The following is a 15,165-nucleotide window of genomic DNA, read 5'->3' on the forward strand; positions in this document are numbered from 1 at the left end:
TGCATCCTGAGGTCCTTAAGAATCAAGCCAGTCTGCTGGAGGTTCCTAAAACAACGATTTTCACTACGTCATTGAAAAGAGCAGACATGCTAGAGGACTGCGAAGAAAGAAGGAATGTTACATCTCTACAAGGAAGATGCATGAAAATTCATCCACAACAACAGCCAACATGGGTATATTGCAATAATGAGTTGTCATTCGAATCTTATCCAGTCTTTTCACAAAGTTCTTAAAAAACTTGACTACAATGATTTTACGAAGGTCTCTGACTCTGCTAAACAAATGGAGCTGCTAGGAAATTTGCAGGACATGGTGAGGGACTGAGAACGGATTAAAGCACAGAGTGGCTAAAGAGGAACTCCATAGAAATCATTTACTTGGATCAAGCTAAAGCATTCAACATCCTGCAATATAAAATGATAATATGAAATATTAGTCAAAAATAATTATAAACCCTACCTGGTCACTTGTGACAATCTCTGTGGCACTATCAAGGCTCCTGAGAGCACCCCAGCACTATCAGCTTTTACCTCATATCATGCTTTCCGGCCCCAAAACCTGGACCGAACCACAAAAGGAGGGGAGGGGGAGTATCCATTTTCATCAAAGATACCCACACCTCCAGGTTAGTGGCAACGCACGAAGCATTGGAGACTATCCAGGTGCAACTAACCATAGGCTAAACTGCCTTACAGTTTGTAGCATGCTACAAACCACCCTCTCAAACTCAGGAACCCCACACAGCCTTCCTGAAGACACTGGAGAGTATGAATGTCTCTCCAAATACCATCATTTTGGGAGACTTCAACTACCCAACATAGACTGGGAACATTACTCAAGCCCCAACACCCTAGCCCAAAGGTTCCTAGAATTCATAAACTCAAATGCAATGGAACAACTAGTCACCATTCCCACAAGAGGAGACAATATACTAGACCTGATCATCACAAACATGGGGACAAAATGCTCCACACCGGAAGTATATCCCTCTTTGGTAAGATCAGACCATAAATTAATCTCACTGGAAATCCACATCCCCCCACCCCCTGCACAAAAGACCACAGTGAAGAACTTCTCAAAAGCAAACTTCACACTTCTCAAGACAGAAGTGGTATCCTTCAAGGCCCCTGGGCCAGTGGAAACCACAACCCACACTGCTGAATCCTTTGCAAATACCTTCTATGGGCACCTTCAAGAATGCAAGGATCATGCAATCCCAAATAAAACCAAGACCCATTCCCCCAAAGGCAGGCGCCCGGTCTGGTGGACCCCAGCCATAAACAAACTTTACAACAGGAGGAGGAAGCTACTACATGACAGAGCAAAATCCCTAAAAGGGAAGGCGTCTCTGATCAGTACTAGCAAAAAACTACGATCACTCATAAAATCATCCAAGGCCAACTTTGAGAGAAAAATCGCAAAAGACACAAAAGACAATCACAAGGCCTTCTTTAGCTATGTTAGAAACCTGGGTGGAAACTCCCAGATATGCTCAGAGTTAGTCCAAAATGACACAAAATACACTGAACCCACTGACATTGCCAACATTCTGGCAGACAGGTTCAGTGCAAATTTCTCCTCCCCCCCCCAAAGGAGAAATAACCATCCCAGCAGAGTGTAGCCTCCCTAACATCTCAGATGCCCAGGTGAGAGCCGCCCTCTCTAAAGCTAAAAACACAGCATCAATGGGACCGGATGGTGTCCCGGGCTGTGTGCTACATGAACTCCAAGAGGAACTAAACCCACACATAAGGCTGCTGTTTAATCTTAGCCTTACTACAGGATACGTACCCAAAGAGTGGCGTACGGCAACAGTGGTCCCACTTCACAAAGGCGGTACTTCTACGGACCCTGGAAATTACCGCCCCATAAGCTTGACGAGCCTGGTCTGCAAAGCTATGGAGAGGATCATTATGGAACTCATAAACAAAGACATTGGGGACCTACAGACATTGGATCCTACTCAATTTGGCTTTATCAAGGGCAGATCCTGCCTTTTGAACTTGGTCGACTTTTTTGAAACAGTCACTAAGGCCATTGATGAGGGTAAGGCAGTTCACACAGCCTACCTTGACCTTGCAAAAGCCTTTGACACAATACCCCACTCAGGCATCATAGACAAACTCACCAGCTTAAATGTAAACCCATATGTCACAAGATGGGTTGCAAACTGGCTCAAGGACAGAACCCACAGGGTCAGAGTTGCTGGAGCTATGTCAGACTCTAAGCCAGTCACAAGCGGTGTCCCACAGGGCTCAGTCCTGGGACCCCTCTTGTTCGGCATTTATTTTTCCGAGGTACAGGCAAACATAGGAGGATTGTGGCTGACAAAGTTTGAAGATGACTGCAAACTGGGCGCCATAATTGATACTCCAGCGGACACAAACATCCTTCAGAGAGGCCTCATAGAAATGGATAATTGGTGCAAGAGCCATGGCCTTAAGCTGAACGCCAAAAAATGTATAGTCATACCCTTTGGGGAAAACAAGGTACCGACAAATTACCACATAGGCGGTAATCCATTAAGTACGGAAGAGGTAATCAGGGACCTAGGGACCCAGGTTGACAGTAACCTCTCATTTGACACTCACATTGCCAAAGTGGTTAGGAAGACCTTCTATATTGCCCACCTTATCATGAAGGGTTTCACATCTAGATCAAGAGAGGTCATTGTGCCCCTGTACTCTTCTCTTATCAGGCCAATGATTAAGTACAATGCCCCATTTGGGATGTATCTCACCCGACACCTGCAGCAGTTGGAAAGACCCCAAAAGTTCCTCACCAAGAGGATAAAGGGTCTTAAACATATGTCATATGCTGCCCGACTGAAAAACTCCAGCTCTATTCAGTCGCATACCGCCTACTCAGAGGTGATCTGTGCCTGACGTACAAGGCCATGTCCAATCCTGAATTAATGGACATGCTCAACCTCAGAAAATCCAAATCCATCAGAGCCACGAGAACAAGTGACTTAAACCTCAACACAGAAATAAATAGGATGTGCTGGAGGGACAGATTCATAACCCAGAGGCTCCCTACACTCTGGAACAGAATCCCAGTCCATGTTAGGCAGAGCCCCTCACTGACTCTATTCAAGAGAAATCTCGACGAGTGGATGGGAGATCGTAGGTTTACCCTGGGGATCATCTCTGTGTCACTACTAGACAGAGGCATAGTAAACTAAACCCTAAAAGGGCGTAGTATTCTCATCCTAAGGGGTGGTGTAAGCCACATACACTCTGGCTAGGCTTATAAATGCCTTAGGGCAGATAATCTAGTACGAACCTATGAACCTATGAACCTATCCCTGACACCTTCAGTGACCATCTCCCTGCCTTCATCCACCAATCAAGTAGCTCCATCCAACACCAACATCTCTACATTCAAACTCGTAACCTCAGCAACTTCAACCCCTTAATTTTTTCTAACATCTCTAAACAAATTAAAAGGCAACCTCTAAATACCCTCCCACTCGACAATGCTGTTGAGCATTTTAACTCTATCTTCCTAGATACTCTTAACTCTCTAGCCCCCCTAAGAAATAAGCAAATCAAAACTAATTCTGCACCATGGCTGACCAAAGAAACTAAACAAATTATGCGTCACAGAGACAAATCCTGGAAGCTCTATCAGAAAAATAAATTGTCTTCTACCTTACTCTTATATACCCAACTCCGCAACCAAGTAAAAAAAAACTTATTACCAAGGACAAAAAAAACTACTATAATAAACATCAGTCCAATAACAATAAAAACCCAAAACAATTCCGGAAATCAGTCAACTCACTACTTCATCCCGGATCTCAAAACAACCCTTGCCTGACCCTAATCTATTCAACAGTGAACTGAGCTCCCACTTCAATACCTTCTTTACTGAATCCATAGCCAAGCTAACCAAAACATTCCCTAATAACAACACACCAAACTCCCTTTTCACTTCCCCCAACAACCTAAATAACAATCCTCTCAATTTCCATCTCAAACCTGTTTCTACCACTTTTATTAAAAAGCTTCTATCTAAGCTAAAGCCATGCTCTAACGCCCCTGACAACATTCCCTCTTCCTTCCTCAAACACGCAGCTGACGGTATCGCTCTCCCAATTAGTATTCTGATTAATAGATCCTTAAATGAGTCATATATACCAAAACTTTGGCGTTCAGCCTACATCCTACCTCTTCACAAAGGAGGCAAAAGCACAACTATTTCTAACTTCTGCCCCATCGCCCTACTCTCTCCAATATCTAAAATTCTAGAAAAATGTGTCCACCACCAACTTTTACCTTATCTAATTTAAAATCACCTCCTAACACCCACCCAGCACGGCTTCCGTCCTGGCCACAGTACCATAACTGCCCTACTATCCTTCCTTGAAACTGTCAATCAAGCACAAGACTCTGGACGAATTGTATCCACAGTACTGCTAGATCTTTCAAAAGCCTTTGACACCACCTCCAACACTCACCTTCTTCATCATCTGGCTAATCTCAGTCTCTCCCCAAATACTCTCTCCTGGTTCTCCAGTTACCTATCTGATAGATCTCAAGCAGTCAAATGGAAGAACTCTTTCTCTTCCTTCCTGCCTACACCTACTGACATTTCTCAGGGGTCCATCCTTGGACCCAAGCTTTTCAACATCTTTATAAATAACCTTCATACCTTCATCCCTGACACCACAGTCATCCAATACGCTGATGACTCTACCTTGGTCTGCTCTGCCCCAAACTTTCCTGAACTACTGACCAAAACCCAATTAGCCTTTACCACTACAGAGAACTGGATGCACCAACACCACCTTTATCTCAACTCCAATAAATCCAAAATACTAATTTTTCTCCCCTCCAAGGTTTCCTCTTTGGACAAAAACACTTTCAATGTCCTAAGCCAAACTAACACTGCCATTGAAGTGGTTCCCTCTGCAAAACTCCTTGGCATTACCATAGATGAACACCTCAAATTTGATCTTCACATACAACAAAACATAAAGAAAACCCACCAAAAAGCTAGGTATGCTATATAGGAACAATCACTTTCTTTCCATCTCCACTAGGCATACCCTGGCAACCACCTACTTCCTACCTTCCCTTCTATATGGAGCCCCTCTTCTAACCAAATTGTCTCTTACCAACACCTCTATGCTCGAAACTTGCTATAATAAGATCTCTAAATTTGCCACCAAATCCAAAACATCGACTCACCACTGCCTCAGCCTTCACTCTCTGAACTGGTTAGAACTCAGTAACCACCTAGACTATCTACAACTAACCACAGCTCACAAACTAATATTTTCCCCTGATAAATGCCCAGCCTTAAAGGACATCCTTCCTCCATACATCCCTAACAGATCACTGAGATCTGAACACCAAAACCTAATCTCCGTTCTTAAACCCAAACGACCTGCTGGCCAGCTTTTACTCTCCTTTTCTCTAGGTAAAAAATGGAACTCTCTGACTACTTCACTTAGGACTATACCCAACACTGAATCCTACAAAACTCAACTTTTAAAAATGGAACTCTCTGCCTCCTTCACTTATGACTATACCCAACACTGAATCCTTCAAAACTCAACTTTTAAAAATGGAACTCTCTGCCTCCTTCACTTAGGACTATACCCAACACTGAATCCTTCAAAACTCAACGTTTAAAAATGGAACTCTCTGCCTCCTTCACTTAGGACTATACCCAACACTGAATCCTTCAAAACTCAACGTTTAAAAATGGAACTCTCTGCCTCCTTCACTTAGGACTATACCCAACACCGAATCCTTCAAAACTCAATGTTTAAAAATGGAACTCTCTGCCTCCTTCACTTAGGACTGTACCCAACACTGAATCCTTCAAAACTCAATGTTTAAAAATGGAACTCTCTGCCTCCTTCACTTAGGACTGTACCAAACACTGAATCCTTCAAAGCTCAACGTTTAAAAATGGAACTCTCTGCCTCCTTCACTTAGGACTATACCCAACACTGAATCCTTCAAAACTCAACGTTTAAAAATGGAACTCTCTGCCTCCTTCACTTAGGACTATACACAACACTGGATCCTTCAAAACTCAACTTTTAAAAATGGAACTATCTGCCTCCTTCACTTAGGACTATACCCAACAATGAATCCTTCAAAACTCAACTTTTAGAAATGGAACTCTCTGCCTCCTTCACTTAGGACTATACCCAACACTGAATCCTTCAAAACTCAACTTTTAAAAATGGAACTCTCTGCCTCCTTCACTTAGGACTATACCCAACAATGAATCCTTCAAAACTCAACTTTTAGAAATGGAACTCTCTGCCTCCTTCACTTAGGACTATACCCAACACTGAATCATTCAAAACTCAACTTTTAGAAATGGAACTCTCTGCCTCCTTCACTTAGGACTATACCCAACACTGAATCATTCAAAACTCAATTTTTAAAAATGGAACTCTCTGCCTCCTTCACTTAGGACTATACCCAACACTGAATCCTTCAAAACTCAACTTTTTCTTCACCTATCTTCCAAATGAAAATGCTCCTGCTTTCACCCCACTTAAATTCTAGGGACTCCCCACTAAGCTCTCCTTACCCCCACTCCACTATACTCTCTTACTTACTCTTATTTATCAAAAGATCCAGAACTAACAGACTTAAATTGACTCCAAGCATGTAAATATTGTTTCAAAAATAAAAAAAATAAAAAAACACTCTGTTGTTAAGTTGTTAAACTGTCTCATAATGTATATTACACTCTGCAACTCTCTAATGTATGAACCCTACTCTTGTTTTTCACTTTGCAACCTTTATTTGCATTTATTTATTTATTTTATTTATTTATTTATTTGCAGTTGTTTAACCAGGATAGTCCATTGGGCCAAAAGAACCCGTTTTCAATGGAGTCCTGGGGAGAAAAGCTCCACATAAAGATTATACAGAGATTATGTTCTACATACAGATTATACAAAGATTATGTTCCACACATAGTTTACATGAGGATTCTAAAAGAAAAACATTCTATAATTTCTGGTTCAACGTTAGAAGTAGTAGTTTTTTTTTTTTACTAAAAAATTACTAGGTAGGAGGAAAAAGAGTTGGGAGTAGAGAGTAGGTTATGAGGGGTGTGAACAGGAGCATTCCCATGAGGATGTTAGATGGGAATGTAGTGATTTTTAAAGTATGGGAGGCTAGCAATTGTCCGAATTGAGGGGGGGAGGGAGTTCCATAGGCGTGCTAGTGAGAAGGACAGGAGGTTGTGTCCTGGAGGGTGTAGGGGTCTATAAACTTCTATGAGGTTTTGATTGTTAGATCTTAGGAGTCTTTGGGTTTGATGCATTTTAAAGGTAGTAGAGAGAGAGGGACAGAGGGATGGCTGGAATATGAGTTTATGTGCATAGGTGAGCTGAGTGTAGGAGAGGTAGTTGGGAAGCTCTAGCCAGTTGAGTTTGTGGAGAGGTTCACAGTGATGGGTAGATGATTTGTTACTGGTGGCGAATCTAGCTATTTTATTGTAACAAGAGGACAGTTTGGTTTTCAGAGAAGATTGTAGGTTAGTTAGAAGATGGGCACCATAGAGAAGGGAGGGAAGGAGAAATGTGGTAGAGAGAGTAATTTTGGTAGTTGAGGTGAGGAACCGATTGTGACGGTAGAGCATGCCTAGTTTTTGGTGGGGTTTTTTTATATTTAGTAGTAGATGGGAGTTGAATTTGAGCTTGTCATCGATTTGGACCCCTAACAGTTTGGCTTCAGATACCAGCTCAAGAGATGTTTTATTTTGGCTGGTGATGGAGAATAAATTTCTATCAAGGTTATTAGTTTTGGAGGGGTAAATATCATAAGTTTAGTTTTAGCAGCATTGAGAGCAAGATGGTTGTCTTTCATCCATTGTTCTGTGGTGGAGAAGGCATCTTGAGTGAGTTTTAAAAGAGTTGGGATGGATGAGGCAGCACAGATGATTGTGGAGTCATCTGCATATTGAATAATGTTTGCAAGGGGATAGAGCGGAAAAAGTCATTAATGAAGATGTTGAAGAGGAGGGGCCCAAAATAGAGCCTTGTGGGACACCTGTGGGGTGTTGAGGAAGGATGAGGTGGCTTTTTCAATTTGAAGGCTTGTTCCCTATTGGAGAGATAGCTAGAAAACCAACAGAGGGAAGAGGTAGAAAGGTTTAGGTTAGATAGTTTAGTAAGAAGTAGGTTATGAGAGATAGTGTCGAAGGCTTTAGAGATCGAGTAGGATGGTAGATACAGTGAGGCCGGAATCTCTAGCTTTATTCACAGTTTCAAGGAAGGATAGGAGGGCAGTCATAGTACTATGATGGGGTCTGAATCCATGCTGTGTAGGAGTTAGTAGATTGTTGTCTAGGAGATGGGGAAGAAGTTGAAGATGGATACATTTCTCTAGGACTTTTGAAATGGGTGAAAGGATGGCGATGGGACGGAAGTTGGTAATATTAGTATTGGTTCCACCTTTATGCAGTGGAATGATGTAGGCTTTTTCCATATTTGAGGAACAATACTTTCTTGGATTGAGCGGTTAATTAGGATACTGATAGGGAGGGCAATGGCTTCAGCAGCTATGCTGAGGAAGTATGAGGGAATGTTATCAGGGGCATTGGTGCATGGTTTAAGTTTCTGCAGGAGTCTTTTTATGGTGGATGTAGGAATAGGTTTGATGAAGAATGGTGGGGGTGGGGAATGAGTGGGAGAAGTTGGGGAGGAGAAGCATGAGGAGAAGTGGGAGAAAGTGGAGATGGAGAAGCCTGAGGAGAAGTGGGAGAAGTTGAAGGGTGAGAAGCCAGAGGAGAAGTGGGAGATGTTGGAGGGGGAGAAGTCTGAGGGAAGTGGAGGTAGGAGAATGACTGTTATTTAAAAAGAGGAGGTAAGTTTAGAAATAGAGTCTATGAAGAAAGAATTGAATTGGGTAGCCAGATCAGTGTCATCTATATTTGGGCAGGGATAGGGTTTTCTGTGTTCCGGGTTTTAAGAGGGTAGTGATACCTCTCCAGAACTTTTGAGGGTTGGTTTTGTGGTTCCTTTGAAGTCGGGTGAAGTAGTTACGACGGTCTGCAGAGATAAGTTTTTGACTGAATTCCGAAGAGTTTTATATTCATTGAGGGAAGATGTAGATTTGTTCTTTTGATATTGTGTCCAGGCTTTGTCTCTAAGTCGCATGGTGGTTAGGGTGTTTATACTTAACCAGGGGTGGATTGCCTTTTATTCTCTTGGTTTTAATGGAGCATGAGTATCTAGAAGGTTTAGGAAGGTAGTATTAAAGTAAGTGATAGCATTTTCAAGGGGTAGAGTTTTTAAGGGTACCAGTTAATTGATTTTAGGGTGTCAGAGAAAGCCTCTGGGTTAAAGTTTCTATGACATCGGGTAATAATATAATTATGAGTGATTTGTAAGGGACAAGGAAGACGTCTAGTGAAGATAGGAAGGTGGTCGCTGAGGGAGTCAGGTATGGTACCACTATCTGGGTAGTAGTGAGGGTGAGAGACAAGAATCCAGTCTAGGATGTTGCCACTGGTAAAGTCTTTGCATGGTCTAGTTGAGGAGTTGATGAGTTGAGAGTAGTTGTATAGGTTGATGTTAAGGGGTGAGAGGGGATTGAATGGAGGACCAGTTAATATTGGTATCTCCCATGATTATAGTTTCATTATTGATGTTAGCTGAAAGCCAGGAGAGGATTTCTTCGAGGATTGGAATATTGTCTCCTGGGGGAATGTAAAGAGAGGCAATGTATATATATTTGTGTTTGTTTAGCTGGAGATGAGTCAGTATTATTTCTGCATTGTGGAACTGGGGAATGGCTTTATCGTAGGGTGTTATGCATAGGGAGGATGAGTAGAGTAGAGCTACTCCACCACCCTTTTATGGGTTCTGTCTGATCTGATGATAGAGTAGTTAGGTGGAACTATCTCTGAGTCTTTTATATGTGGTTTTAGCCAGGTTTCAGAGATGGCTAGGATGTCTGGTTTGTTGTGAAATAGCCAGGCATGTAGATTTGAATTTTGTTAGCTACGCTTTGTGCATTAAGAGATGCAAATAGGATGGAATTAGATATTGAGGAGGTGTGGTCTGGGCCTGGGTTGGGGTGTATATCACCAGATAATAGTATGGAAGTTAGGAGTTGTGTTAAGTAGTAGAGGTATTTGAATTGTTTTGGTTGAGAAGTGTGGGTTGATAGATTAGTGAAGGATATATGGTGGTAAATGTGTGTAGAGGTTTTATGAGAAGGGATTGGCTTGTAATGAAACCATAGGATGTGGTTAGTGGGATAAACTTCAGGAGAGATGGAGCTGGTATAATAGGTGTGTGATGTATGGAGAGGGTAGGTTGTGTGTAGGAGCAGAGTGTGGTTGAAAAGATAAGGCTGGGTGAGATGGTAGATGAAGGTAAGGTTCAGAAGGAGTAGTAGTTGAATTGAAAGGGATGTGTATTTTATGGACATGTTGGGGTTATAATAAGAAATGTAGGAGATGTGTAAGGAGGTGGGGGAATGGTGATGTGGGTATGATATGAATGGAGGAGGGGATAGGAAGAGAAAGGGGTGGAGTTAGGTAGGTGTGGAGGATGTAGGTGTGGCTAAATGGGTATAAATCCAGATGTAGTGGGGGTGGGTGGGAATTGGGGGTAGGGTAGGGGAGCGGAGTGAGCCCGCAGGGCGAACGGAGCGGGGAAGAAAAGAGAAGAGAGATCAACAGAAAAAAGTATCAGCAACTGCTGTTGGTATAGAAAGGTAAGCAGTTATAGTTGGTATGGAACCAGATAGGGACAAGCACTTTGTATGAGTGAAAGAGCTGTTTGAAGTGGGTTAGTTTGTGTTGTTCAGGGGGAGAAAAAAAGGCAGATTGCTGTACAGAGAAGAAAAACAAGAAATACAGGCCCTTAAGTGAGTTAATCAGTTTAATAGGAGGGAAGCCAGGTAACATAGATACGCACCAGTGGTTGGGTAGTAGGTGCTGCCACCTGGTGGTGGGAAGGGTGATAGCAGGTATCCAAGTGAGCAGGTCACGTACAACTTTCACAGAGAAAGTATGTGGGACTGAGGTGTCTGGGGGGAGAGGAGTCCACGCGTGGTACACGGTAGGCTGCTGAATCACCTACAAGGGAGGTCAGACAAAAGTAATTCAGTTACAAAGTAGGTAGTATAGACACAATAGATGGTTTGATGCTACCTACATTCAAGCAGTAATCATTTAGGGCAGTCTTCAGGAGTTCTATAGTTCAGTCAAGCAGGCAAGTTCAGGGAATTCACAGAGGCGATGCAGGTGATATTCTGTGTTTGGATTGAGGTGGGGAAGGGAGCTTCAGTGGTGAGCTTCCGAAGAGAGGAGATTCAAGCTGTAATCATTTAGGGCAGTCTTCATTTTGTAACCTATATTGTATTATACTATTCATGGAGCTTTTCTCCCCGGGCCTCCACTGAAAATGGGCACTTCTTGGCCCAGTGGACTTCCCCGGTAATCAAACTGAAAAAAAATAAACTTGTATAATTGAATGGCTGTCAGAAAAAAAAGCACAATAACAATTCAAGGGTAGGACTCTATAACTCTTAATAAACTCAGGTGTACCACAAGGCTCACTACAGGGACCTTTATTATTTAATAGAGTGCTTGCAACAGCTCCAGTAATTAAAGCATGCTGGATGAACAGTTATGCAAATGACTGCAAGCAATGATTTATTATTTCAAATGAGGATTACTACAACAGCATTAATAAGTATCTGCATGCATTAATGCCTTGGGCTGGAAAAATAGGTATCAGATTTAGCTTAAATAAATGTAACATCATGCATTTTGTGATGAAACCAGCAAAACAGCTGTTAATAACACAATATGTTGTATAATCAGAAGATGATGAATACAAAGATTTAGGGATAGTAATAACATCAAAGTGGTCTTATTCTAAGCACATAAATTCTATAGTGGTAAAAGCAATGAGACAGCTAGGTCTGTTGCTGAAGACCATCTCTCTGCATGAGGAAAAACATCTGGATGAATTGTATAAAACATACGCAAGACCTATCCAGGAATATAACAATCCTTTTTGCTCTAATAACAAAAATAAGCTAATAAGACATGAAAAGTACAAATGAAATTCACTATAAAGATTCATACCTTGAGACCATATAATTACAGAGAAAGGTATCAAAAGCTGGAACTCTACAATTTAACTATATTTTAGAGGAAAACATACTTGCATAAAATGCCTTTTAAGATGATATGCTTCAAGCGTTATTGAACACAGAAATAAATGATAGTATAAAAACTAAAATACATAATAAAACCATGTACAGGATTAACCACTTAATACCACAAAATGCATTTTTTATATAATGCAAAGAAGTTCTAGTTTATGGAATACATTACCAGTTAGTATTAGAAGGTCTGATACCATAACAATTTCTAAACAGAACTTAGATGATTGGATGTGTTCATCAGTATATGACCCAAGTTTTGAGGAATGAGCATTCCTAGTTGGCCTTGGGGCCTAAATGCTGGAAACCTGAACTTATGAAATGCACCACTGTTTACTGTGGGCTGTAAAAAGGACATCAGTAGGGCAGTCAGATTCCACAGATTACATACTCAAATTCAAAGCCGGGGAGAGAGATAGCAGGCAGCAACACTGCCATTCCAAAGGCAAGAATGACAACCAGATGATATGATACCAATGGGTGCATTTTTACCACATTAGAAAAATGAAACATGGATTTCCACTCTTCTGGGTCAGAGATATAGCAGCAAGACCACTTTTCTTTACATAGAAGCTGCAATCAAGGTAGTGGTATTGTATGAGTCTGAAAATAATACATAATCAAATGAATTTATAATGGATGTACATGTGGTCCCTCACCTGCTTGCAGTGCATCAGGTTCATCACATGGGTAGCTTAGGAAACTGGGAACAATACTGTATTCCATTCCACAAAGGGGGAGCCACCACTGATCCCGGGAACTATCGACCTATTAGCCTGATGAGCCTGGTCTGCAAGGCCATGGAACGTATCATCATGGAACTCATAAACAAAGACATTGGTAACCTCCAAACTCTGGATCCCACCCAGTTCGGGTTTGTGAAAGGCAGATCATGCCTCCTGAACCTGATCGACTTCTTTGAGGCAGTCACCAAAGCCGTGGATGTGGGTAAGGTGGTTCGCACAGCCTATCTTGACCTCGCCAAGGCTTTTGACACCATCCCCCATTCTGGAATTATAGCTAAACTCACTAAACTAGGTATAAATCCCTACGTCACAAGATGGGTTGCCAACTGGCTTACTGACAGAACTCACACTGTAAAAGTTGCAGACTCCAAATCTGACCTCAAAGCTGTGACAAGTAGAGTACCACAGGGTTCCGTCCTGGGACCTCTCCTGTTTGGAATCTACTTCTGTGAAGTAGTACTTCTCTGTGGCTAACACAGAAGGCCTCTGGCTAACGAAGTTCGTAGATGACTGCAAACTAGGAGCCATAGTCAAGTCCCCAAATGATGTGGACATCCTACAGAAGGGCCTCACTGAGACAGATGCCTGGTGTCAGAGCCATGGCCTAAAGCTCAATGCCAAAATGTGCAGTGTCATCCCATTTGGTAAAAACTCTGTACCCATGAACTACCACATAGGCAGCAATCTACTTAACACCGAATGCATGATAAGAGACCCTGGGACCCAGGTGGACAGTAGCTTCTCCTTTGATAGTCACATTGCCACAGTAGTCAGGAAGTCCTTCTACGTGGGCACTCCTCATCATAAAAGGGTTCTCATCCAGGAAAAAAGAGGTCATTGTTCACCTCTACTCGACACTCATTAGACCCATTACAGAGTACAATGCCCCTTTTGGAATGTACCTCACAAGACATCTGCAGCAGCTGGAAAGGCCACAGAAGTACCTCACAAAGAGGATTACTGGCCTCAAACAAATGCCCTACACTGACCGCATCAAAAACCTCAGCTTTACTCCGTAGCATATCGCCTACTTCGAGGTGATCTCTGCCTAACATATAAAGCTATGTCAAACCCAGACCTGTTGGACATACAACACCTAAAGAAATCCCAATCCCTCTGAGCTACACGCTCTAGGGACCTAAACCTTGCCACCACAATAAACAGGACACGCTGGAGGGATAGATTCCTGTCCCAGAGACTTCCTATACGCTGGAACAGGCTACCCATCTATGTCAAGCAAAGTTCTTCATTAGCACTCAAGAAAAATCTTGATGAGTGGATAGGAAATAGAAAATACACCCCGGGGATCACTTCTGTGTCTCTGCTCGACGGTGGCACAGGAAAATAACTTTCTTGGGTGGCGTAAGCCATGGAACCTTGTTGGCTAGGCTTACCTAGGCCCTTGGGCCGCTAGCCTAGTACCTACCTATGAACCTATTCCCGACATTTGTGATGCACCTTCCTGTATAGTAAAACCCCTTTATTAAGGTAAAAATGCATGGCAAAGTTCTGCACTACCAACAGCCTACATTGGTATGGTCTGATTCAATGAAAAACGTGAATTAAAAGCATGATCAAACCAGTAAAGTATTGCACAGTTGATCTGAGCAATCATTCTCAGTCATAACAAAAAAAATCTATTAAACACACAAAAAAGAAAGAAAAAAAATCAATATTTTATTTCTATTTGTTTTCCAGAGTACAGCACTGATCTCCATGGACCTTTTACAAACTCTGGGAATGGTGCCTGGTTGCTCAGAGTCAAACAATTACGCAATGGAGGCTGAGGGAATCAAACCTTGCACCACTGTATAATTTCTATCAGAACATAAGGCTGAACTGTTTGTCAGGTCAACTGCATATCTGGCCTATTTAGAAATGTCACAAGCTACATGTGAAAATGTGTTAATTTTCTTTGAATTATAAGACTTGTTAGTATCTGCTTACCTTTTGCTGAGTCATCATAACCAATCTCTTTAATAACATCTCGCACTACTTTTTGATAGTCCACAACTGCTAGGGAAGTAATCTCACCACAAAGCAACACCATTCCTGTCTTACACACAGTCTCTGAAAAGGAATTAGAAAGAAATAGCTTTAATGTTTCTATTATGTAAAAGTAACACAAATATCTACATCACTTGTAGGTAAGACATTCTCTAAATCAAATGCTTCTCAAAAATGTCTTTGCTTTTCTACAGTATTGGTTTTCCCTGTTTATATCTGCTTCCTGAAATTCACAATGATCT

The 15,165-nt window shown here is 41.9% G+C and overlaps 1 protein-coding gene across 1 annotated transcript in view; it reads right to left on the reverse strand.

The window, feature by feature from the left end:
• Positions 1-15,165, reverse strand: part of LOC122789349 (S-adenosylmethionine synthase) — a 516,516-nt gene that overhangs the window by 233,964 nt on the left and 267,387 nt on the right. The window contains exon 3 of the mRNA XM_044056729.1: positions 14,864-14,986. Coding sequence (XP_043912664.1) covers positions 14,864-14,986 — 123 coding nt within the window. The remainder of the gene's footprint in view (positions 1-14,863; positions 14,987-15,165) is intronic.

Source organism: Protopterus annectens, chromosome 14.part0 (genome assembly GCF_019279795.1).
Source record: "Protopterus annectens isolate FY-2018-M chromosome 14.part0, PAN1.0, whole genome shotgun sequence".
NCBI lineage: Eukaryota > Metazoa > Chordata > Ceratodontiformes > Protopteridae > Protopterus > Protopterus annectens.